The sequence below is a fragment of the Paramormyrops kingsleyae genome, chromosome 8 (genome assembly GCF_048594095.1).
Source record: "Paramormyrops kingsleyae isolate MSU_618 chromosome 8, PKINGS_0.4, whole genome shotgun sequence".
Lineage (NCBI taxonomy): Eukaryota > Metazoa > Chordata > Actinopteri > Osteoglossiformes > Mormyridae > Paramormyrops > Paramormyrops kingsleyae.
In genome coordinates, this window is record NC_132804.1 from 16,235,438 (window position 1) to 16,262,781 (window position 27,344).

The 27,344-nt window shown below is 44.4% G+C and overlaps 1 protein-coding gene across 2 annotated transcripts in view; it reads right to left on the minus strand.

The window, feature by feature from the left end:
* scn8ab (sodium channel, voltage gated, type VIII, alpha subunit b) overlaps nt 1–27,344 on the minus strand; it is a 73,058-nt gene that overhangs the window by 34,028 nt on the left and 11,686 nt on the right. The window contains exons 3-9 of one of the 2 annotated variants that reach the window (XM_023790666.2): nt 11,180–11,298; nt 10,418–10,507; nt 9,129–9,257; nt 6,258–6,349; nt 3,443–3,664; nt 3,081–3,144; nt 2,456–2,597 (exon numbers count right to left, since the gene is read on the minus strand). In XM_023790666.2, the coding sequence (XP_023646434.1) occupies nt 2,456–2,597; nt 3,081–3,144; nt 3,443–3,664; nt 6,258–6,349; nt 9,129–9,257; nt 10,418–10,507; nt 11,180–11,298 (858 nt within the window). Of the gene's footprint in view, nt 1–2,455; nt 2,598–3,080; nt 3,145–3,442; nt 3,665–6,257; nt 6,350–6,544; nt 6,637–9,128; nt 9,258–10,417; nt 10,508–11,179; nt 11,299–27,344 lie in introns of both variants that reach the window. The other variant, XM_023790667.2, reaches the window with a different exon arrangement.

Consider the following 27,344-nt stretch of genomic DNA (forward strand, 5'->3'; position numbering starts at 1 on the left):
TTTAGCCTTCTCCTCCATTGGGGGCAACTTCCATTTTCAGAGTCTTACACAGCTGCTTAAAGGAACCCATGGTTGTTGAGTGTCCACAAGTGTGTGCACAAGGTTTGATGAGTCAGAGTATTTGTAAGGCTTTGAAATTGGCACCAGCTGACATTTACTAATGACAGCTGTTGCCATGCATCAGATGTAACGATCTGATTAAGGTCTGAAACCTTGTAAAAAGAATCTGAGACTTTGGAACTCTTAGGGTGCCCAAACTTTTGCAGAGTGCCACAATAAAGTTTTTATTTTTTTATCTTTGTTCAGTTTATGACATAAAAAGTAACTATGCATCAATGTTTGGTGAAAATATTGTGCATTTTTTCCATTTCCTACAGAGACTGTGTTCACATCTTTTCAATAAAAAAATGACCAAAATATGTTATTTATTGAGGGGTGCCCAAACTTTTGCATACCACTGTACTTATTTTGGTCGTTAGATATTTTACATATTAAAGTAAATTAATATTAAATTGAATAAAATTAAAGCCAAACCATTAATAAAACTAAAAGGTTTGAAGTTTAATAAATAGAACTATATAAATAATTACATTAAGAAATCGGATGGTGTTCTTTTCAGAAAAAAGGCTAACTTCTCAAAACAGAAGTAGCAGCAAAGCACCATTTTGTGAAGATAAGAGTTTTAGCGATTAATTTAAATCGCTGGCTGCATTTTCTGGCAACAAAATAAAGAACAACCTGATAAGGGTATTTATCTGGACCTTTGCTGCTGTCAGGACGCTTGATTATGACAGGCTGCACTGGGAGAATCGAGGCATTGCTGTCCACTGTGGGCCGAGTCTTATTACCCTACTGCCCTGCCATGGTCATAAGCTTTATTTGTCCCATCGCTGAGCTTCTCTCCATTACAGAACTCCTGCGGCAGCGGGCAGTCCTGTGCCTAATGGCTCGGCTAGCGGTGGGGGCAGGACCACAGTCAGAATTTCTTTGCCAACAGAACGACCGTACAGAGCTCTCAAATACGGATCTCCAGGACCTTCCCTGGGGCTGCTGGAACCAGGAAGAGCCTTTCTCGACAGAGGGACTAGTTCATGAGAGCCCTATGCTCTATCATTCTGTCTAGGGAGTCAGCATTCTTAACTCCTGGGTCCTAAAACCCCTGGGCTCCCATCCTCTGTGAAGTAATATTTCTGCATTTGCTGAGGGGGGTGCTTTAAGACAGCACATTGACTAGACGGTTCTCACTCCTTCCCTAACAAGTAGATCTTCTCCAAACCCTATATTCCATCACTGGAATTATGTGCTGCGAGATTAAATTAAAGAGGCGCCTGCTTTAGCAGCCGATCTATTTTTGCGAGAAGGTGCTGAGCTCTCATGCCATAGTTCACAGGGAAAAGCACTTTGTGAAGAGTAGCTTGCGAAAAGCCAATGGGAGGAAACCTGTTCAGCTGCACCCTGGATACCCTATGTGTCGGTCATGTGATTAAAAGATGAGAAAATGACTGAAAAGTATCACATGCAAGAAAAATATTGTTTTAAAGTCATTTTGACATGACAAGAAGAAAATCACCAGTGCAAACCGAAAGCATATTTTCATACTGGTCAGGGGCACGAACTGACGGGAATGAATCTACTTAAAGTCGGCTTCCTTCCTGCCTCCTTTCACACATCCTGGCTTGTTCGAGCACTAATCCCGGTGTAAATTTTTAATGCATCTTTCCATTTCACTATGTAAGACAGCTTAAGAGTTTCAGCCATTACAGTGAAAGCTAAGAAGGACTCAAATTGCAGGATGTCAAGAAACCGACTGTAGGCGTGACCAAGAGGAACCCACCCTCTCTAATAACCAACCAGCATTCGAAGTGGCATCAACAAGACGTGACAGCAAACCTTCAGTACTAAAATTATTTCACTTTCTATATACATACTTGCATTCTAACATAAAATGCCTTTTTGGCAGTCAGTGTTATAAGCTAGCACACTCACGTGTCATTATTGGGTTCCTACTGGTCAATAAACACGTATAAAAATACATTTTTGTTGATCTCAGACACACAAAGCAATGTTCTTAAAAACTGGAAAAAATAAACAATCACAAGCACAACAATAACTTAACAGCCCTCCAACACCAATCTGATGGCTTTGTAATCAAAAGCACTAAGTCTACCAGCACTCACTGGAAGCCATTTCGTATGTGTGGGCTACACACATTCAGAGTAGCTCTTGAACTTGAAAATGCTTGTAGGTTTGAGCCAAAGTGGACAGTGCCATTGTCCAGAGTGCAACCCTTTTTCTCTCAGACAGGCCAATATGCAGTACGAGTCACGGGTCTTATCCACTGTCTTCACAATTAGCTGCGAGAAAAAGAAGTGTCAACTGCGATGGCATTTGGTGTCGTTTCTCATACTGATGGGTTGGGTTTTTGGGAATGAAGGTTGAAAACTAAAGGCCTTACCAGCTGGTACAAGTTCTCCCAGAAGTCCTGTGTCATGAGACGGAAGAGAGCCAGGAAAGCCCAGCCGAAGCTATCGAAACTGGTGTAGCCGTAGTTTGGGTTCTTCCCTGCCTTCATGCAAGTGTATCCTTCAGGACATCGGCTGGAAGCAGCGGGAGAATTCTGTCATTACTTCAGCTCTTACTGCATGCATGAATATTATAAAGCACAATAAACACACTCAGTGACTACTTTCTTAATCATACCCACGTAGTATCAGGTACAACCCCATTTCGGTCTCCTGAACAACCTTTAATGATAAAAATCCTCATGACTGGATTCTTTCTCTTTATAGCACCATTTTCTGTAAGATCTACACAATGTAGTACATGAGAATCCTAATTTGTAGGCTGTTTCAGAGATGCTGGAACCACCATGTCTGGCACCAACAATCACACCATGTTTAAAATCTTTACTGTGATCTATGTTCAATCACACAGATATTCAAGTTCTTGTTCCTGTCAGTATGCTGTATATACTCTGTGGCAGCCATATGATTTGCGCAGGTTGTTTGTGCTAACTAGGTGTACCCAATAAACTGGTGTATATCAGACTGTATTAAATAGTCCAAAAACAAGCCACTCACCCAGAATCAGAGCTATTTCCACACAAAAGAGCATCTAACTGTCCAGGTATAAAGTAGAAATTGGCTAAAAATGGAAAAAAGGTAAAAAGAGAGGAGGGAAGATGCTGTTAGCTTTCCATTCTGCAGTTCAGTTGGGTCCGTAACAGTATCATTCCATCCCAAACATACCAAGCTGCTGTGTGTCACCAATTCATGTATCTGACTCGCTATTGTAAAAGAAACAGCCCCCCACCCCGGCTGGGGCAACATCCTCCCTCCCATTTGATACCATTATGAGAAACCTACAAGTTCATATTTAGGCTATTAGGTTCTGGAATGGAAGGGTCAGTGGTTTACTTAGCAGAGCCTAAGCGCTCACTCACTGTCATTCATGATGTACTCGTTGAAGTTGAAGCCCTTGCTGCCATTGCTAAGGTAATTCTCAGTGGAATTGATGGGCCATATGACACACTTCTGCCGCAGGTTCCCCATAAAAAGCTGCAGGCCAATCAGGGCGAAGACGCTCAAGCAAAAGACAGTGAGGATCATCACGTCCGATAGCTTCTTCACTGACTGGATTAGTGCACCTACAATGGTCTTCAGGCCTGCAGGCAGTAACACACAAAGGAGCAGGTTGGAAAGGATGTAGGGGTTTTCCAGTATATTCATTGCCAAAGATGGAGATGTCTTTACAAACATCATAAGCTAGGGATTCTCAGGAGATACTTGCACATCATTCCACAGAGGCAAGAAGCTTGAAGTTTTCCATTTAAGTATGTAACCCGCCTGAATTAACATTGCAGGAGCAGGTCCTGATGTGGAAGAGTATCCGAGCATGAATCTTACCCTCTACATGAACTAGTTTCTACTTCTCTACTACTGATACTAGATGAGGTGTCCTTTCAACTTCAGTTCTTGAGCTAACTAGATTACTAGACAAAGTAGGACCCTTGAAAGAGCAAAACAAAGTTAAACATCTTTCAGGCCACTGCAAGTGTTTCAGATTAACAGAGAACAAGACAAACTTAGGAGTCACCCAACGCAGGTCTCCACTAGCTATGTGTTTGGGAAAGCTTTTGGGAAATAAGCGAGTCAGAGGACACACAGGAAGAAGGGAGCAAGGAGACAACCTTGCAACCTGTTCTGGTTTGGAAGGCAAGCCAGCTTGATAATTCAATAACAAGCTGGCGTGACACCCCAGGAGACGGTGGGAGGACCCCTATGCAGGACGCAGATGAACCAGACGTCCATAGGAAAATAAATACTTTGGCACAACAATGAGGAAAAACTGGAGGGACAGGAATAGAAGGACAGGCAGGGAGATGGAATTCACATGCAAGTCATTTAAACTCCAAGGCTGATGAAAAATATTGGTAACATCTTTAAGTGGGTGGACGCTAGAGAGTGGACACTGGTCATCATCAGACCCATCTCCCCATCCATCCACCCTTCATAAACATCTTGGTAGCAGATACCTTTAGTACTGAAGTCTTCCAAGGTGTAATCTCCAGCCTTGACAGTCAGAAGGCTCAAATCCAGAGTCCAACTCATGTGAGACAGCTGTCTTTTGCTTCTCTTTGCTACAGGTCTCATATGCTGTCATGGTAAGTTCTATTACTTGATTGCCTTTTTTAAAAAGTGGTCAGACAATTGTTTTTGCTGTTGTCTCATCCACTATTCATGTTAAATTATTACAAAGAGTATGCAATATTAGGTATATGCTGATTTATTTCCTGATTAATGGACAGTGGCTCTCACTAAGAGAGTACAGGGAGTCACAGCTTCAGCTGTTTTAGGATGGTTACATTTGGCTCAGTTGTGGCCAGTTTGACTGTTCTTTTCGTATAGCCTGAAGGCAAAGTACAGGTTCATTCCACTATTTCTGCAATCACTGTGGATTAAATACTCTAATTCTGCCTCCAAAGGGGTCAGGGGCAAAACATCAAGACCAGAGTCACTCCTAACAGATTCCTCCCAAGCTGGTAAACAGACTCATCAGATGTAGAGGAATTATGAGACGTGCAAGGAAAGCTGTCTCCCAAAGGTGGCAGTAGGACAGAAACCAGCGATTCTGCCTGTCAATGAATTACATATTCGTGAAAATATTCACGACTGCCGCAATCTGTTGCGGTCTTTGAATGAAAAGGAGTCTGCAGGCTCTGGGATACATGCCGCTCCTTCTATCACAACTCAGAGGCAGGTCACAGACAGTACTCTGTGTTTACATTCATACTCATTCACTTTGGCTGCTAAACTGTTCCGCATCACGTATTTGTTTGTTCGTCGGCTGGTTTGTTTGTTGGTTTGTCCAGAGACAATCCAGTTTTATTTGATAAAAAAAAATAATAATAATAAAAAAAATCAGAGAGCAAAATTAAGAGTGCTGTTTAAAATATAAAAATGTAAAACAAATCTGTGGGCAGGCGACGTCGTTCAAAAAAGGAAGTCGCCTTGAGAAGCATTCATGCAGCGTGAAAAGCGTGTGCAGACTAGGCTTGGCAGTCTTCGTAAATAAGTTAAAGGGATGCTTTGTGGAAGCCACAGCAAATGCAATAGGCCTTTTCTGTGGTCTGTTTCAGTAGACATCTTGCATATCTAATATATAAGCCATTACATTATTTAAAACAAGCCAAAGCATTCTTAAGACTAATACCATATGGCTGCCTTATAAGCAAGACTAAGATCAGCATAATTTTACTTGGACTACTATACATTTAAAATCTGACTATACATTTAAAATTCTTGTCTCTGTTAAAGACAGACAGACAGCAGTATCAGACATGTCTGTCAGTAGTCACTGAATGGCTTCATATTTCTTGCTCATTTTTGGGGAATTCACTAAACATTACTTAAATGTTTGGGGGAAGTCAGTAAATATTGTGTGGTTGTGTTTATTTGGAGCTGTCACTCTGACGGGAACATTTTGTCTGAATTCATGGGCGGTGCTGTTAAAGATGCTTCCTTACCAAGGAATTAATTTGATTGTGGGCAGAATCTGATGGGTCAACAGCACAGACTGGAGAGACTGAGATAGCTAGTAGACTGCAAAGCCTATAAAAACTATTGGTACTATTTTTAATCATTTTGGGGAATAAGTAAATTGTTATTCCCAAATTTACTTATTTTTTTTTTATAATAATATGTCAAAAAAAGAGAAATAAGATTTGGATCAGCCTTAGTGTTTAAATTGAGTCTCACCTGGAATGACAGAGATAGTTTTCAACGCTCGGAGAACTCTGAACGTTCTCAGTGCAGAGACGTTCCCCAGGTCCACAAACTCTGTCACATATCTGGAACGAGGGAGGATCACACACAAACACCGAATGACAAAAACAACACACCAAGAGCACAACGACAGCCACCAGGAGGAACGCCACTCACACAGCCTGTCCATCGAGGAAGGAAGAAGGAAAGAAACAGAACGGAAGACACCTAACACCAACCCCTGGATAGCACCACCCCAATGGGCCGCCAGGACCCCTTACCTGGGATTACTGAAATAGTTTTCAAAGCCCTCAGCACTCTGAACGTGCGCAGAGCTGAGACATTGCCTAGGTTTACAAACTCTGTTATATACCTGCAGAATCAAATCAAAATTACTTGTAGCGGTTTTAAAAGAAACAAGAGACAGAAAAGAAGATGCAAAGATCTATCTGGCTTACAGCAACAGGCAGCTAGTTTTAGAATTAATTGAAAATATGACAAATCACCAGTCTCTTCCTAAGCACTTCAGGGACAGAGGATTATCAGACACCACTGACACAGGAAAGTAGGGGCTATTTTTTAAAACAAATGTGAATAAACCATATGGAACTCAGGATCGGGATCAGACTCCTACTCCTGTTGAATATGAATCAGAATCTACAGAGAGGAGTCTAAAGGAAATTTGTGCTGGGTCCCACTGCCGTAAGAGGTTTGCTTATTCCAAATACAATGTAATACGTTATATATATTTCAAACAGCAACATTTCACTAGGATTAGAGTATTAAGGATTTCTGTAATCAGATATTCAGGGTCTTCTGGAATTCACATACTTGTTTATGTACTGGAAAAGTAATACATTTGTCAAAAAATGAAAATTTTGAAATGAGTGTAATTATATCTCTTGATAACCTTGTATGTATATGTTAAATTTTCTCTAACCTCTGATCCTTTGTTGGACTATCAAAGTTCAGTTAAATTTGTAGTTGGGGCCAAAATACTGAATCTGATTATGTAAATTAGTTATAGAAAGCATGCGAGTGAATTTGTGTGTGCCCATGTTTGTGTCAGATAACGTCCATTGGGTTTTTCCTTTTAACTTAATTTCCACCAAAACTCTGAATTCATCCATCCATTCATCAATCCATTCATCGATTTATCCATCCACTGGATATCCTGGTAAGCGTTGTAGGGTTTAAACCTCCATTTTTTTTAAAAAAAAAAAGAAATATTTCATAACATGGAAAAGCTATGCTCTGTCAAGACATGTACACAGAGAAATGCTCATATGAAAAGGAAGGATTAGATGCTAAGAAGCTGATAGTGTCAGATGGAGGGAAGGGACAATGTAGGGGGGAGAAAGATCATTTCAGTCATGGTGATATTAAACTCTGCAAATGCATGTACATGATATTTTTACATATGAGATGGAACTGTGTTTTTTGTTGGTCAAAATGTATAACATAGCAGCAGCGAGTCATTGCCATGCATTTATATAGATACGACGACGATGATGACTGAAGGAACTAATGTGACTAATCAGAACCTCTCAGCCCTATTGTCAAGTCACACATGTTGTTATGATATCATAAAGTAAGACCGATATGTCCCCAAGTCAATGCTGAACAAAGCAGCGTATCACCGGCCATTCCTTACGTATTTTTTTAAATGGAAAGTTTGCTTCTGTGTTCTGTTGCAGCATTTTCTGAAGAATGTGTTTTATTATTTTTTTCAACAATGGCAGTGTTATTCACTTTAATTAGATTCTGGTGAGGGAAACTTTGTGTTGTTTTTTGCATTACAATAGTTTTTTTTAAATCATTGTTTTGTTACATAACTCGATTTTTGTACTGTTCTTAGTATGTATTGACACAAATTCTTTATGTATTTGAATAAATTAATGTTTGGATAAATGCAAACAGAAGGCTATGATATATAATAAATCTTCACATTCGGTAGTCCTTATAAATTGACAAAACGATTGCCCTTGTAAATAATTTCTGATTTAAATCTCACTGCTATGCCAAAGAATTTCCCCCAGGATTAATAAAGCTATCTTATCTAAGACTGTGATGCTTCAATTGAACAGAACTTCACCTGCCTGCAATCTGTTTCATGACAGTAGTCCAAAAGCTGCCATTCGGTACAGTTCAAGCAGTTAATCAGCTTACGGTTATTCATCAAGTAGTTATGAATAAAGAAAACGCATGAAAACAGGCAAGAGCTGAAATCCTGTCTCATCAGACACACGTTGGACAAAAATTTGACATTCGTCAGGTCCCACCATTTCTGCAGCTCAGAGCTGTCGTATCTTCATGAATGGTATCCTAGCTCTCATATTTGTATCACTGGGCTCCTGACTATGATTAAACACGTACTGCTCTTTTTTCAGCAATTCGTTTACTTTGTTCACTTTCACTTACCCTTGAGAATGGGCATCTTTTTCAGCAAGGTGAGTCTCATAGTAACGCTGAACATTATATTCCTTCAACAATGTTATGCCCCCCCCAAGTGGAAAAACTAAGAATAGCAGGGCTTTCGACTTTTCAGATCAATGTGTCCCTGTTCTAAAATCATCTTGTGGTCTGGATAAGAACCCCCTTTATCAATACTATTTCTCCAAAAAAAAATGTTGAGGCAGTAGGCTGTACCAGTCCTGCAGGCCTTGAGTTTGACACCAGTGATCTACATACCAGCTCTTCAGGCACTTTTTAAGCATGGGTATGAGTATGAGGGCCAATGCGCATGTGTGTTTAGAAGATATGGAGTTTAAATCAAATTGAAATTATTAGTCTGCACAACACCAGCCAGGAAGCTCATGTTGCCTCAAAGCATCATTGCTCTGGAAAAATCAGAAGTATACTTACGCCATGGAGATCACCATGAAGTCCAGCCAATTCCATGGGTCCCGTAAGAACGTAAAGCCACCTATACAAAATCCTCTGGCAACTATTTTTGTGAGTGATTCAAATGTATAGATGCCGGTGAAAGTGTACCTTTAAAGAGAAGAACAGCAAAATTACAGGAATCTTAGGGAGGCAAACCAAGGTACAGTGTTTCAGAAAAGATATGTTTCATTACACACAATGTATAGTAATACATATCATTGTATATCATTTTTCCAATCCATCCATCCATCTTGCAGCTTCTTATCGAGTACAATGTCGTGGTGAGACGGAAGCCCATTCCACACTGCATAAGTCACTGGTCAGGGGACTCCCAGTATAGGATGTCACTTCATTACTGGGCACATATTATATCTTATACACTTAAAGAAATATTTTTGACCAATTTCGTTTACTATATTATTTGATCATTCCTATTCATTTATATGAAAGATTTTAGGTATATGTTTTTTTGTGATTTAACAAAATAAAATCACAACAATAAAACTACTGTCGAGATGTTAGTGTGCATCTCTCCCTGTTAATATGTAAGCCTGCGGTGGCTGGATCAATTTCTGGTTCATTTGAAATTTCAAGATTTGCCTTTGGGAACAATAGTTTTGTGTGGCTTTAAAATCATCAGGGACTGTTCTTCAGAGCGATCCTGAAACACTGCTGCCAGAAGTCGGTTTATAAGCATGTATCTGGAATGAGCCCACATTCAGAAATCGCTGCATTTCATTGACATAACGACACCTTTGCATGTTTCTTCCTATAGTTTATAAGCCATTCCAGCTTGTGTTGACTGGTAATTGTACTACATTCATATATTACTTTTACAAAAGAGAATTCTTAATCACAAACTAACGTGGAGAGTGAACTTAATGTGAATAAATTAGCACAATTTGTCTTTAAAAGGGCAAATGGTTGGGTACATGTGTATCTTAGGATCATTTTGCCATCAGCTTACACACAGACCTGCCATTTTAAAGTTTTCTGTACAATTTATATTCCACTAGCACTTAGGAGCCAAGATAAGAGTTTCTTAAGAAAATAGCTTCTGAAGGTTCAGAGGTGTCTCACAAAATTGCAAGGCTAAGCAGAGACATTTCATCTTCCGTGGTGAATGCACAGGTCCCACTAGCCTGTGAGTTATTAGTTAAGTTCTCCCCAAACGATTTAGATGAGCTGAATGGCCTCCTCTTGTTTGTAAATTTCTTATGTTATTATGTACAACAGAGAAGCACGGCTGAGATGGTGCAGGTACTTACTCTACTTGTTTGGACCACTCCGGAGGATTACTGAAGGTCATAAATACACAGTTGGTCAAAATAGTACACATAATGATCATGCTGAAGAGAGTGAGAATAGCTGGTTAAGGAAACACATTATCCAAAGTCCTTATAAACAAAAGTATAGTATATAACAAGACATAAAATACAATTTCAAGTCACCTACCCCAAACAACAGAAACATAAATAACTGGACTACCGGTTCCTCAATGACCATGAATTTTTCTTTTTGTTAGGGAGATGGGGTACAATGTAGCCGGTAACCTGTTTTTTTTTTAATTAAATTCCTAATGTTTTCATAGGATTACACTTACAGATCATTTATTGAATTTACCTACATAAACTCCAGCATGAAAAGACAGTGTCTGCATCTTTAATAGTCAACATAAAGATGTGTTTCCACATAAAACTGTTTTCCACCAAGAAATGGTTAAATAAAAATGGCAGAAGAGAGCAGTCATACATTTCATTAGAAAGTACAGATGGCTACAGGATACAGGTATTATGGATCAAAACTATAATTCTACAGCAGATAACACTCTGGTTATTGGGGTGGGGGGGGGGGGTTAGGGCAAGGTATATTTAACTTCCTTCTGCACATTCTAGAGTCAGAAATTCACTCTGCATTCCTTATTTGTTCACTGGTATTTTGCTGATATGGTATTTGTGTCACACAGGTCCACAGAAAACATTCAGAAAGCTCTGCCAAAATTAAGGTCAGGCAGCATTTTGAAAGGATATGAATGTATCAAAATTTTAATAGCTATTTGCCTAAAACAATTAAATGGACTTATGATGTACAATGAGGGCGTAGCATTAAAGCGGAAGATTGTTTTCCCCTTGTTAAGTACTATAAATGTCTGCGGAGAGAAAGACAGAGAGAGAGGTGAGGTTAGAGGTAAAGAATAAGGTAAACATTACACAAAGAATTAATTCACATGTACATACCACTAAGCATGATATGGAGAGGAGCAGATACTGCACATGTGGATACACACACCAACCTGGGCTATTAGAATAACAGAAGCACGCCAATTCACAGAACAGATTACAGTGCAATGAAGGCAATGTATAGCTTAAACAAGATGAAATCCATTTGGTAAATATATAAAGCCCATATATGACCCATATAACATTAAACGTGCAGATACACAGTGAAAAATCGATAATGGCAATCGATAGAGTGAAGGCCAAGATGAGGAGGAGGCAGGGCAGCGCTGGTCCACCATCGAGGCGGCACGGCTGCAGGAGCACCAAGACTGTCTGGGTCGTCTCTCTCCGTCAGCCCGGGCCGCACTTACAGCCCATTGGAATATATCACCGTTTCATGTTTCACTTCAGTATTGCTTTACAGTCAAAGGGCTCAGAGGAACCGAAACACAAAATGGTAGCCTGGGTGAGTTCTTGGTCATAAGCCAGTGCTTTGTAGTAAAGTTACTACCGCTGTTTCAGGGCACCTGCCATACTGTTTACAAGGTGGCCTCATCCATATATATGGTGACACTGAAATGGCTGGTAACATTTGTAGGGGCACAAATAATGTAGTAGTACACTCTTACTTAATGTATTAATTAACCAGAAGCTAAGTGTTAGTTACGTACTGATACCAAGTTCATTCATCATTAATCAGTCATAATGGTTCGTGTATTCCATGCAGTTACCATATTTGTTCATGATTTGTACATGAGTAGTAACTGAGTTACTAAGTTACTTGTGCCCCCTCAAGTAAAGTGTTATCAAATTGTTTGTTATTCTAGCATATATTTTTTTAATTACCTCACTTATTTAATACAACATATATAAAATAGATGCAGCTCTCTTCCATTTGTCATTCAGCTTCAGTCACATTTAGGTAAAATCGCTATAGACTTTTGTCCCACAGGCCATGAAAAGCTTTAATCATATTAATGTTTTCAATGAATCATCTCCATATTGTACGAAAGTCAGAAGCTAATATTCCTATACTTATGTACCATTTTTTATCTGTTCCAGTACATGCACTCTCATTCTTCGAAACACACAAACAGGCCTGCATTCATATCTTTGTGGGGACCGTCCATTCATTTATATGGGCAAAACCCTAATCCCAGCAATGACAACCTTAACTCCTACCCAGCCCTAACCATAAGTAACCAAACAAGATACAAGGCTTATGGTCCCCAGAATGTCAAAATAACAGGCTTTTATTACATAATGGAGAACATTTGGTTCCCACAATATAATACAAACATAATCCACACACACACACATACACACTAAACCAAATACAGAAGAAGACAGAATATGATTGATTATACATTCTATTCTCTATTCATCTCAGTTGTCTTTTCTTCTGGAATTGAGAACACCAGAAGCAGCAGTGAAGGGAGGACTAGAATATTCCCATCCTTCTGAAAATGCAGGGCACAGTGTTTTACCTTCATTCTCTTTCCCAGCTCAAGCCTTTTACTGGAAGGCAATTGTAAAGCCTGGCCATCGATCAAGGGATGTGCTGAGATCGGCATACTCCCGACCAGTGAGAGGGGCAGGGGTTTGTTTGGCAGCGCACAGAGAGGCGTGTCCGGCCCCGGGGTCGGGGGGGCTGGTCTGACCACACCTGCATTGGCTATGCAGTCTGAGGAGAGCCACACACAATCACTCTGTCCTGTCCTCTGCACCCAGCTTCACTCCATTATGCTTTTTGTTTCCTGCTCAGCACCGGCAAAGCAAATCACGGAGTAGTTGATACACTCCTGTCCCCCCCTCCACCAACCTGCTGCCCTTTCCCCCACCGCTGCCATCTAATTCCCTGTGAGATTTCCAGCACGATTCAGGGGAGAAGCCGACAGGAGCTGCTTTCACCCCCCTCTGCTGTGAGGTAGCAGCCGCTGCAGCTGGAGAGGAAGTGCCTGGGGACTGATTCCATTCGCACGCTCCAGACGGTCCAAGCTGCCTCGCTGCCTCACTGCCTCGCTGCCCTTTACTCTCCTTTACACTACCTGCCACAGGGGCAGCGAGTCCTCGCCAGAACCAGAACCAGAATTATGCAAAGAAACAGCTATTAGAAATATTAAGAATATAACAAAAGCAACAACAAATAAAACAATCAATAAAGCAACAAGCAAACAAACAAATAATAATAATAATAATGACTGCATTGCACTTGATCCATGTCAAAAAGTTTGATTCACATATAAGAAGGGAATACTTAAAAAATACCCTACAGACTTAAAGGTCCCAGTTCAGTGGATGTAACTTTTCACATGCCTTTTCACACACACAGCCACTCCTCTTTACCTTCACTTGCCTGTGGGGGGGGGGGGGGGGGGAGCGGGGGGGTGCCGGCCTCTGGAGGCCACCCATTACAGGAAGAGGACAGAGAGCCCAAAGGCTGAGGGACAAATCAAACCAGACCCTGCTTGACCTTGGGTTTCAGGGTGATAGGGCTCTGCTTTTTATGACCACACAACATGACCTAAGAACTTCAAGGGACCATTTTTGACATCAAAGAAAAGCAGCTCATTATGACGTTAGCTAACATGTAGCTACTTATACGGCCCAAAAAAATGGCCTGACCCGCCGGCAGTCGGTGCCTACCATATTACGAGTCAAGGATGCAGAATGATGATCCTGGTTTGAAACACTGGTTTCATTCCCTTAAGTACATTTTGGCCATTTTGCTAACTGGCATTCTGGAAAGGATCCAGCAAATGTAAAATGTAGATAAAGTAGTATGAGAATGACAAGCACCTGAAATGAGGACCCAAAAAAGCCAAAAGAACTAAATGAAATGATCAGTCTTTCCAAGATATGATGATTCTGCTGGGGACTGCAGACGGAGGAGCAGTGGCCCACTGCAGAGAGACCCACCGGGGAGGGACCACAGACTGAGAAGCCGTGTCCCACTGCAGAGACCTGCCAGGAGGGACCACAGTGTCCTAATAGGGACTGCAGACTGAGGAGCACCGGCCCACTGCAGAGACCTGCCGGGAGGGACCACAGACTGAGGAGCGGCCCACTGCAGAGAGATCCGCTGGGGAGGGATCACAGTGTCCTAATAGGGACCACGGACTGAGGAGCAGCGGCCCACTGCAGAGAGACCTGCCGGGAGGGACCACTGTGTCCTAATAGGGACTGCAGACTGAGTAGCAGTGGCCCACAGCAGAGAGACCAGCGGGGGGGGACCACAGGCTGAGGAGCATCGGCCAACTGCAGAGAGACCTGCCGGGAGGGACCACTGTGTCCTAATAGGGACTGCAGACTGAGTAGCAGTGGCCCACAGCAGAGAGACCAGCGGGGGGGGACCACAGGCTGAGGAGCAGCGGCCAACTGCAGAGAGACCTGCCGGGAGGGACCACAGAGTCCTAATATGGACTGCAGACTGAGGAACAGCGGTGCACTGCAGAGAGACCTGCGGGGAGGGACCACAGTGTCCTATTAGGGTCTGCAGACTGAGCAGCAGTGGCCCACTGCAAAGAGACCTGCCGGGGAGGGACCACAGACTGAGGAGCAGCGGCCCAATGCAGAGATCTGCTGAGAGGGACCACAGTGTCCTAATAGGGACTGCAGACTGAGGAGCAGCGGCCCACTGCAGAGAGACCTGCCGGGGAGGGACTGCAGACTGAGGAGCAGCGGCCCACTGCAGAGAGACCTGCCAGGGAATGGACATAGACGGAGAAGCAGCGGCCCAATGCAGAGATCTGCTGAGAGGGACCACAGTGCCCTAATAGGAACTGCAGACAGAGGAGCAGCGGCCCACTGCAGAGAGACCTGCCGGGAGGGACCACAGACTGAGAAGCAGCAGCCCACTGCAGAGACCTGCCGGGGAGGGACCACAGACTGAGGAGCAGTGGCCCACTGCAGAGATCTGCTGAGAGGGACCACAGTGTCCTAATAGGGACTGCAGACTGAGGAGCAGCGGCCCACTGCAGAGAGACCTGCCGGGGAGGGACTGCAGACTGAGGAGCAGCGGCCCACTGCAGAGAGACCTGCCAGGGAATGGACATAGACGGAGAAGCAGCGGCCCACTGCAGAGATCTGCTGAGAGGGACCACAGTGTGCTAATAGGGACTGCAGACTGAGGAGCAGCGGCCCACTGCAGAGATCTGCTGAGAGGGACCACAGTGTGCTAATAGGGACTGCAGACTGAGGAGCAGCGGCCCACTGCAGAGAGACCTGCCGGGGAGGGACTGCAGACTGAGGAGCAGCGGCCCACTGCAGAGAGACCTGAATGGAGGGACCACAGTGTCCCTGTAAATGTTAATTTAAAAAATTAACATTCATTTCATGAATGCATTTTCATGAATGCAAATATTTTCAATCATTTACAAGACATTTTTAGAAGTTTTTGCTGCAATTAATTTTACTTAACTACCAATTTAAAGTAATATTACTTTAGATACTAGTTTTTTATATAATGTATGTGATGTAAGCCCTGAATTACTTATGTGATCATGCTTTAATGGTGGGGGATCCCAAGCTCCAGTCAATTTTCATCTGAGGGTACCTAGTTTAAGAAGGGAACTGCTGAAAGGATGTTGAGACATACTAGGACAGGCTAGTATTGTTAAACGTCACCAGTGCTTCAGAAAACCTGAAGGAGACACCTGAATGGGCACAGTCTCGAACATAAGGTCCCTTCTGGTGACGCATCCCAAATGAACCCTGACCAATGTCCCCATAACCCAAACCATCAGCCTCCCTGAGCTTTAGGTTTTCACTCCACCATCAGATCTGCAAAAAGCCACCTGCAAATCATTCCCCCTCAGTCACATTATCTTGCTAAATAGCTTAGCTGTTACTCAGAGAGATTACACTGAAATCTGAATCCACACGGAAGGCCAGAAAGTAGACCTGATATGAAAAGTACGTTAGATACATTAATCCTGGATGGTTGGTGGGCGTGGCTGGTTTGTAAATAGCCCAGAAAAAACAGGGAGAGACAGAGTGGGCAGGAATAGGTATAAAGGTGTTACAATCCTATCCTATTTAAATAAAACAGGGAGATTTGCATGAATCAGTCATGTGCATTTTTCAGTGTGACCCCCTCCTTCCCTTCGAAACACCAAAAAATTCAGCCAAAATAAAAAAAAATCGACTCTAAAATTAGTTCCACCCCACAATTTCACTCGTAATGCATTAAGGATGGATGTGGGGATTTACACACTGACGGAAAGCGAGCCGGGATGGACATCAGGTCGCACTGTCAGTCCGCGGTCAACGAGAGCAGAATAAGCAGCTTTCCCTCGGACGGGGCCGAGGACAGACGTGTGACGTCAGATGCGCTGTGCAGGAAACGTGGGGTGAGCCAGCACTTTTGGGAAGGATGGGAATTCTGACCAGCCCGGTCCTACACACGCATCTCCTGGCTACATCACAAAGCCTCCCTAGGCTGCTGCAGAGTGGATGCCATGGGCCAACCAGAGCAAAGGCACGGCCTCTGAAGTGGTCTGGAAAACGCCCTTCACACGGGACAGCACCGAATTTGATAAGACATCTTTCCGGACCAAGTCAGGAAATCACCTCCACAATAAGGTCACCCATCCCTCCAGAACGACCAAGGCTTATCTCCTAGTCCTTGATCCTACGTACTGTAATGGTGAATTCTAGCGTCCAGATCCATTATGTAAATCTTTCCCATAATAAAATCTGATTTGAGATTAAAGAACAACTTTATAAATAAGCATAACCTCAACAGTATACATCCCCAACCCCCCTCCGCCCACCCCCGCCTGCCCCAGCACATGGCCATTACCGAGAGTGATACATTTTCCTTTGGTTGCACAATGTCCCACACGCCCGTGTCCCACCCCCACAGCCGTGCACTGCTGTGTCATCAGCAAGCAGGCCCCAGACAGCATTAAAATGTGCTGCCGATCTGATTTATTATACAGCAAAGCAAAGGAAAAAAAAATACAAACTGGGGAGGGGCAGCTCTATAAAACCCACCCACTGATCACCCCCCCCGCACACCATCCCACTCACTGATCACCCCCACACACGCCAGCGCCATTTAACAGCCCCTCCCCTGTTCATTCAGCAGTACAGCTACAGATGTGCGGAAGACGCACTGCCTCCCCAGTGAGCCCAGCCCCGAGGTGGACGCTGGGTCTTTCTCCAGACACTATGCTCTTCACCTGATACTGAGCACCTGCCTGATTGGGCTCAAATCCATAGATCCCGCTTCAGGGATCCACAGCGCAGAAGGGGGGGGAAGTTAAAAAGTGACCACTAAACGAGGGCTGAGATAAAGGGCCCCTGGCAGCAGCTGATGTGTGTGGCCCATGGAACGAGCCTTGTGATTGGCCCCGGTGTCAGGAGGCGGGACGTTCATTCACAGTCAGGTTTTAAAGCAATAAAAGATGAGAAAACTGCCTATCTGCTACAAAAGGCCATTACAACATTGCACCTAAACGGACTGTGTCTCCAAACAGCTGACTAAGTATCCCACACGTATGTGCACAAAACAACATGCTCACAAATGTGCTCATGCATGCACACACGCGCACATACAAGCATGACTTCACAGCCTTACACCTCTTTCTACTGCACTTTCTATTTGGCCCAGACAGCTCTGAAAGCTGAACCCCCCCCCCTCCCAGCACCTCCCACTGGGGAAGCTGGGACTGCAACGCTGCATTTCTCCTCCTCCTCCTCCTCCTCCTCTTCCCCCCCGGCCAGCTCTCCCACCCATCCACACCATGACAAACTGCAGCTGTAGTCAGGTTTCACTAGTGCTGCAAGCTCAGAGAAAGGGGGAGAGAGGGTGAGAGAGAGAGGAGGGATAGAGCGAGAGAGGGAGAGAGAAAGTGCTGGTGGAGAGCTGTGGGGGGGGGGGGGGGGTGCAGCAGGAGGAAAAGGACATCTTTACACTCGGCGCACATGTTCTCTGTAGAAGCCCTTCCTGTCAGCTTCCTGATTTCAATTCCACAGTTACAGCATGTTTGGTTCACCTCACCTGCATTGGCAAAGCTAGTCTGGTCATACAACCTTGGTCAGTTCTGTCTATGAGACCTTGGCAGAGCGCAGCAGAGGATAAGCAGATATACAGAAGTGCACCCACACATACACTCATCCAATGTTTCTTTAGGGGGTTGTTGTGTTTCCTGAAACAGACCCAGTGTCCAGTCCAGTCAGGCTGAAGTTTTCTGACTATTCCCTAAATGCTTCCCAAGGTCACAGTGTTCATTGTCTAGGTGGGATGTTTCTTAAAGCTATCTGATGTGTTCCCCATGGGTGATAAAAGGGCAATAAAAGGCATCAACACCAGCCTACTCTGTCAGCGATTGAATCACATGTGGAGGGACCGGCGTCCTGTTTCATCAAGACTCAACACCAAAGACACGGAGAAGAAATTATGTTTGTCAAATGGGCCACTCGTACGTTCAATATAAAAGCCACCAGGTCACACCATCCACGGGCAAACAATCAGGAGGAGCGCAGGGCCAGCCCTACTGTGTACAACCCATGACCGCGTCTCCTTGTAACAACACAACACAAATGAGAAGTGAATTTCACCATCCGGCCTGTCCCCATTTCCATCTACAGCAGGGGTGGCCAATCTTATCCGCAAAGGGCCGGTGTGTATGCAGGTTTTCGCTGCAACTCCCTAATTAGATTACTAATTAGAGGACTGATTGGCTGAAGAGTCCTCACACCTGGGTTTGAACAGCTGACCTACAGGTTATCCCAAAAACGTGTATATACACCGGCCCTTCGCGGATAAGATTGGCCACCCCTGATCTACAGGCACCAGACTCAAACAAACGCTAGTCCCCAAATGTAAACTTCTTCTATGAATCTGCCTTGAAGACAGTGGTGTAGAGAGTTTGATTTGGGGGGGGGGGGGACTTAATAGTTTAAATACAAAGGACTATTTATAGGGGGATGACTGAAGCCAAATTAAACATTGGGGGGTAAACGTCCCCCCCAGTACCTACACCCTACACCCTTACATGAAGACCAGGTCACTGACACACCTGCCTTTTCCATGCAATATACTCACATCTTTAGGAATACAGGACCCTCTCGGTAAGCAAAAGGAGCAACAATCAGCATCCACAGCAAGAGTAACTCTCAGGAATCATAAAGATGACTTTCGATCAGAAATCTACAGTTTAAACATACACAGAGCTTCAACTTGTGTCCCAAGAAAAGAGGTCTTCACTGATGGGGAGCACAAATAACCACTTTTATTCTGCATTTACAGATACATGTATAATAATATCTGTTGGTTGAAAAACTGAAATATTTCGTTGTTTCAAAAATTCCATCCAATCATACATCCATTTTCCTTACCCTCTCGTCCAGTGTAGCATCGTGGGAATCCGGAGCCTATCCCAGAAGCCACAGGTAAGGCAGGGGAAAAAACACAGACCCATGGCAGAGAACATCTACCATTTATACATACATTCACACGGAAAGACAATTTGGCAACTCTAATTCACCGTAGCGCGTTTTCGGACTCTGGGGGTAAAGCAAAGAAAACCAATATGGGGCAAAATGAAAACTCCACCCACGCAGACCCAGGGAGGAGAATCAAACCATGGGCCGAGAGGCGTGAGGCAATGGTGCTAACAAGGGGGCACCATAGCACCCCTTGGAACATTACGTAGTGGGTATTTACCCAGGTTCAAAGCGCTAGTAGCACATTTAAAAGTGGTATTTGGCCAAGTGCTTGGTGCTCATACACTCCCAAGTCTTGGACTTATCTTGGCTGAGTCCACTTTGAACACAATACCCGTTGAAACTCGGAACTGCAAAAACCACCAGAAAAAGTGGGAGACTATTTATTTAAATGCAGCGCATGACTGACTTAATATGACAACCTACTGTTTTGTGCAAGATTCTCATTCTCCCTTTCTGGTTTCCAGTTCTCTCAAACCAAAACAAAACTGAACGTCTGTCAAAAGGAGACGTCATATGGACACCTCTACTGTTGAGCCCCACCCTCTCAGGCCCCGTTCGGACTGTGCTGTTCAGTCACGCATCAGAACATTACTGAGGTAATCTGCCATGCACTCGCATCCCAGGCACTGGTCTCCCGTGGCGCGGGCAGTGCTCAAGAAACTTGAAGGACACACGCTATGAGACATGGGGCCAGTTCTAGGAGGGATCCTCACATCCCCTAGCAGCTAGTCAGGCTGCCGCAGGCTGCTGCACTGAGGCTCTGACTGGCTGTTTCCTCCACGGTGTGGTGCAGGCAGCACTGGTGATGTTTTTCCCAGCTCCACATTCCACAGGCCCACATCTCTCTACATCCACATGATCGTTCACTTTGCACACACTGTGCAGGTCTTGGTTGGCTTATGTACCCCAGCATTGAATGTCTCCCACCACCGCCCCCCATTCCCAACACCTTCTACTGCAGATTTTTAGCCAGATCCTGAAGACTTGCACAATGGACTGTTACACTTCAATATTATGTTCCAAATACAGTGTACTACCTACATGCCAGGGGCAAAAACAACACCTTTGTACTACCTACATCACAGTCACGAACAGAATACAGCTGTACTACCTACATCACAGGGCCAAACAGAATACAGCTGTACTACCTACATCACCGGCCCAAAAAGAATACAGCTGTACTACCTACATCACCGGCCCAAAAAGAATACAGCTGTACTACCTACATCACCGGCCCAAAAAGAATACAGCTGTACTACCTACATCACCGGCCCAAAAAGAATACAGCTGTACTCCCTACATCACCGGCCCAAAAAGAATACAGCTGTACTACCTACATCACCGGCCCAAAAAGAATACAGCTGTACTACCTACATCACCGGCCCAAAAAGAATACAGCTGTACTCCCTACATCACCGGCCCAAAAAGAATACAGCTGTACTACCTACATCACCGGCCCAAAAAGAATACAGCTGTACTACCTATATCACCGGCCCAAAAAGAATACAGCTGTACTACCTACATCACCGGCCCAAAAAGAATACAGCTGTACTACCTACATCACCGGCCCAAAAAGAATACAGCTGTACTACCTACATCACCGGCCCAAAAAGAATACAGCTGTACTACCTACATCACAGGGCCAAACAGAATACAGCTGTACTACCTACATCACCGGCCCAAACAGAATACAGCTGTACTACCTACATCACCGGCCCAAAAAGAATACAGCTGTACTACCTACATCACCGGCCCAAAAAGAATACAGCTGTACTACCTACATCACCGGCCCAAAAAGAATACAGCTGTACTCCCTACATCACCGGCCCAAAAAGAATACAGCTGTACTACCTACATCACCGGCCCAAAAAGAATACAGCTGTACTACCTACATCACCGGCCCAAAAAGAATACAGCTGTACTACCTACATCACCGGCCCAAAAAGAATACAGCTGTACTCCCTACATCACCGGCCCAAAAAGAATACAGCTGTACTACCTACATCACCGGCCCAAAAAGAATACAGCTGTACTACCTACATCACCGGCCCAAAAAGAATACAGCTGTACTCCCTACATCACCGGCCCAAAAAGAATACAGCTGTACTACCTACATCACCGGCCCAAAAAGAATACAGCTGTACTACCTATATCACCGGCCCAAAAAGAATACAGCTGTACTACCTACATCACCGGCCCAAAAAGAATACAGCTGTACTACCTACATCACCGGCCCAAAAAGAATACAGCTGTACTACCTACATCACCGGCCCAAAAAGAATACAGCTGTACTACCTACATCACCGGCCCAAACAGAATACAGCTGTACTACCTACATCACCGGCCCAAACAGAATACAGCTGTACTACCTACATCACCGGCCCAAAAAGAATACAGCTGTACTACCTACATCACCGGCCCAAAAAGAATACAGCTGTACTACCTATATCACCGGCCCAAACAGAATACAGCTGTACTACCTACATCACAGGGCCAAACAGAATACAGCTGTACTACCTACATCACCGGCCCAAACAGAATACAGCTGTACTACCTACATCACCGGCCCAAACAGAATACAGCTGTACTACCTACATCACCGGCCCAAACAGAATACAGCTGTACTACCTACATCACCGGCCCAAACAGAATACAGCTGTACTACCTACATCACCGGCCCAAACAGAATACAGCTGTACTACCTACATCACCGGCCCAAACAGAATACAGCTGTACTACCTACATCACCGGCCCAAACAGAATACAGCTGTACTCCCTACATCACCGGCCCAAAAAGAATACAGCTGTACTACCTACATCACCGGCCCAAAAAGAATACAGCTGTACTACCTACATCACCGGCCCAAAAAGAATACAGCTGTACTCCCTACATCACCGGCCCAAAAAGAATACAGCTGTACTACCTACATCACCGGCCCAAAAAGAATACAGCTGTACTACCTATATCACCGGCCCAAAAAGAATACAGCTGTACTACCTACATCACCGGCCCAAAAAGAATACAGCTGTACTACCTACATCACCGGCCCAAAAAGAATACAGCTGTACTACCTACATCACCGGCCCAAAAAGAATACAGCTGTACTACCTACATCACAGGGCCAAACAGAATACAGCTGTACTACCTACATCACCGGCCCAAACAGAATACAGCTGTACTACCTACATCACCGGCCCAAAAAGAATACAGCTGTACTACCTACATCACCGGCCCAAAAAGAATACAGCTGTACTACCTACATCACCGGCCCAAAAAGAATACAGCTGTACTCCCTACATCACCGGCCCAAAAAGAATACAGCTGTACTACCTACATCACCGGCCCAAAAAGAATACAGCTGTACTACCTACATCACCGGCCCAAAAAGAATACAGCTGTACTACCTACATCACCGGCCCAAAAAGAATACAGCTGTACTACCTACATCACCGGCCCAAAAAGAATACAGCTGTACTACCTACATCACCGGCCCAAAAAGAATACAGCTGTACTACCTACATCACCGGCCAAAACAGAATACAGCTGTACAGCTGTACTACCTACATCACAGTCCTAAACAGAATACAGCTGTACTACCTACATCACCGGCCCAAACACAATACAGCTGTACAGCTGTACTACCGACATCACAGTCCTAAACAGAATACAGCTGTACTACCTACATCACCGGCCCAAAAAGAATACAGCTGTACTACCTACATCACCGGCCCAAAAAGAATACAGCTGTACTACCTACATCACCGGCCCAAAAAGAATACAGCTGTACTACCTACATCACCGGCCCAAACAGAATACAGCTGTACTACCTATATCACCGGCCCAAACAGAATACAGCTGTACTACCTACATCACCGGCCCAAAAAGAATACAGCTGTACTACCTACATCACCGGCCCAAAAAGAATACAGCTGTACTACCTACATCACCGGCCCAAAAAGAATACAGCTGTACTACCTACATCACCGGCCCAAACAGAATACAGCTGTACTACCTACATCACCGGCCCAAAAAGAATACAGCTGTACTACCTACATCACCGGCCCAAAAAGAATACAGCTGTACTACCTACATCACCGGCCCAAAAAGAATACAGCTGTACTACCTACATCACCGGCCCAAACAGAATACAGCTGTACTACCTACATCACCGGCCCAAAAAGAATACAGCTGTACTACCTACATCACCGGCCCAAACAGAATACAGCTGTACTACCTATATCACCGGCCCAAACAGAATACAGCTGTACTACCTACATCACCGGCCCAAAAAGAATACAGCTGTACTACCTACATCACCGGCCCAAAAAGAATACAGCTGTACTACCTACATCACCGGCCCAAAAAGAATACAGCTGTACTACCTACATCACCGGCCCAAACAGAATACAGCTGTACTACCTACATCACCGGCCCAAAAAGAATACAGCTGTACTACCTACATCACCGGCCCAAAAAGAATACAGCTGTACTACCTACATCACCGGCCCAAAAAGAATACAGCTGTACTACCTACATCACCGGCCCAAAAAGAATACAGCTGTACTACCTACATCACCGGCCCAAACAGAATACAGCTGTACTACCTACATCACCGGCCCAAACAGAATACAGCTGTACTACCTATATCACCGGCCCAAAAAGAATACAGCTGTACTACCTACATCACCGGCCCAAACAGAATACAGCTGTACTACCTATATCACCGGCCCAAACAGAATACAGCTGTACTACCTACATCACTGGCCCAAAAAGAATACAGCTGTACTACCTACATCACCGGCCCAAAAAGAATACAGCTGTACTACCTACATCACCGGCCCAAAAAGAATACAGCTGTACTACCTACATCACCGGCCCAAACAGAATACAGCTGTACTACCTACATCACCGGCCCAAAAAGAATACAGCTGTACTACCTACATCACCGGCCCAAAAAGAATACAGCTGTACTACCTACATCACCGGCCCAAAAAGAATACAGCTGTACTACCTACATCACCGGCCCAAAAAGAATACAGCTGTACTACCTACATCACCGGCCCAAACAGAATACAGCTGTACTACCTACATCACCGGCCCAAAAAGAATACAGCTGTACTACCTACATCACCGGCCCAAAAAGAATACAGCTGTACTACCTACATCACCGGCCCAAACAGAATACAGCTGTACTACCTACATCACCGGCCCAAAAAGAATACAGCTGTACTACCTACATCACCGGCCCAAAAAGAATACAGCTGTACTACCTACATCACCGGCCCAAAAAGAATACAGCTGTACTACCTACATCACCGGCCCAAAAAGAATACAGCTGTACTACCTACATCACCGGCCCAAACAGAATACAGCTGTACTACCTACATCACCGGCCCAAACAGAATACAGCTGTACTACCTATATCACCGGCCCAAAAAGAATACAGCTGTACTACCTACATCACCGGCCCAAACAGAATACAGCTGTACTACCTATATCACCGGCCCAAACAGAATACAGCTGTACTACCTACATCACCGGCCCAAAAAGAATACAGCTGTACTACCTACATCACCGGCCCAAAAAGAATACAGCTGTACTACCTACATCACCGGCCCAAACAGAATACAGCTGTACTACCTACATCACCGGCCCAAACAGAATACAGCTGTACTACCTACATCACCGGCCCAAACAGAATACAGCTGTACTACCTACATCACCGGCCCAAAAAGAATACAGCTGTACTACCTACATCACCGGCCCAAACAGAATACAGCTGTACTACCTACATCACCGGCCCAAAAAGAATACAGCTGTACTACCTACATCACCGGCCCAAAAAGAATACAGCTGTACTACCTACATCACAGTCCTAAACAGAATACAGCTGTACTACCTACATCACCGGCCCAAAAAGAATACAGCTGTACTACCTACATCACTGGCCCAAACAGAATACAGCTGTACTACCTATATCACCGGCCCAAACAGAATACAGCTGTACTACCTACATCACCGGCCCAAAAAGAATACAGCTGTACTACCTACATCACCGGCCCAAAAAGAATACAGCTGTACTACCTACATCACCGGCCCAAAAAGAATACAGCTGTACTACCTACATCACCGGCCCAAACAGAATACAGCTGTACTACCTACATCACCGGCCCAAAAAGAATACAGCTGTACTACCTACATCACCGGCCCAAAAAGAATACAGCTGTACTACCTACATCACCGGCCCAAACAGAATACAGCTGTACTACCTACATCACCGGCCCAAACAGAATACAGCTGTACTACCTACATCACCGGCCCAAAAAGAATACAGCTGTACTACCTACATCACTGGCCCAAACAGAATACAGCTGTACTACCTACATCACCGGCCCAAAAAGAATACAGCTGTACTACCTACATCACCGGCCCAAACAGAATACAGCTGTACTACCTATATCACCGGCCCAAACAGAATACAGCTGTACTACCTACATCACCGGCCCAAAAAGAATACAGCTGTACTACCTACATCACAGGGCCAAACAGAATACAGCTGTACTACCTACATCACCGGCCCAAAAAGAATACAGCTGTACTACCTACATCACCGGCCCAAAAAGAATACAGCTGTACTACCTACATCACCGGCCCAAACAGAATACAGCTGTACTACCTATATCACCGGCCCAAACAGAATACAGCTGTACTACCTACATCACCGGCCCAAAAAGAATACAGCTATACTACCTACATCACAGGGCCAAACAGAATACAGCTGTACTACCTACATCACCGGCCCAAAAAGAATACAGCTGTACTACCTACATCACCGGCCCAAAAAGAATACAGCTGTACTACCTACATCACCGGCCCAAAAAGAATACAGCTGTACTACCTACATCACCGGCCCAAAAAGAATACAGCTGTACTACCTACATCACAGTCCTAAACAGAATACAGCTGTACTACCTACATCACCGGCCCAAACAGAATACAGCTGTACTACCTACATCACAGGGCCAAACAGAATACAGCTGTACTACCTACATAACAGGGCCAAACAGAATACAGCTGTACTACCTACATCACAGGGCCAAACAGAATACAGCTGTACTACCTACATCACAGGGCCAAACAGAATACAGCTGTACTACCTACATCACCGGCCCAAACAGAATACAGCTGTACTACCTACATCACAGGGCCAAACAGAATACAGCTGTACTACCTACATAACAGGGCCAAACAGAATACAGCTGTACTACCTACATCACAGGGCCAAACAGAATACAGCTGTACTACCTACATCACAGGGCCAAACAGAATACAGCTGTACTACCTACATCACCGGCCCAAACAGAATACAGCTGTACTACCTACATCACCGGCCCAAACAGAATACAGCTGTACTACCTACATAACAGGGCCAAACAGAATACAGCTGTACTACCTACATCACAGGGCCAAACAGAATACAGCTGTACTACCTACATCACAGGGCCAAACAGAATACAG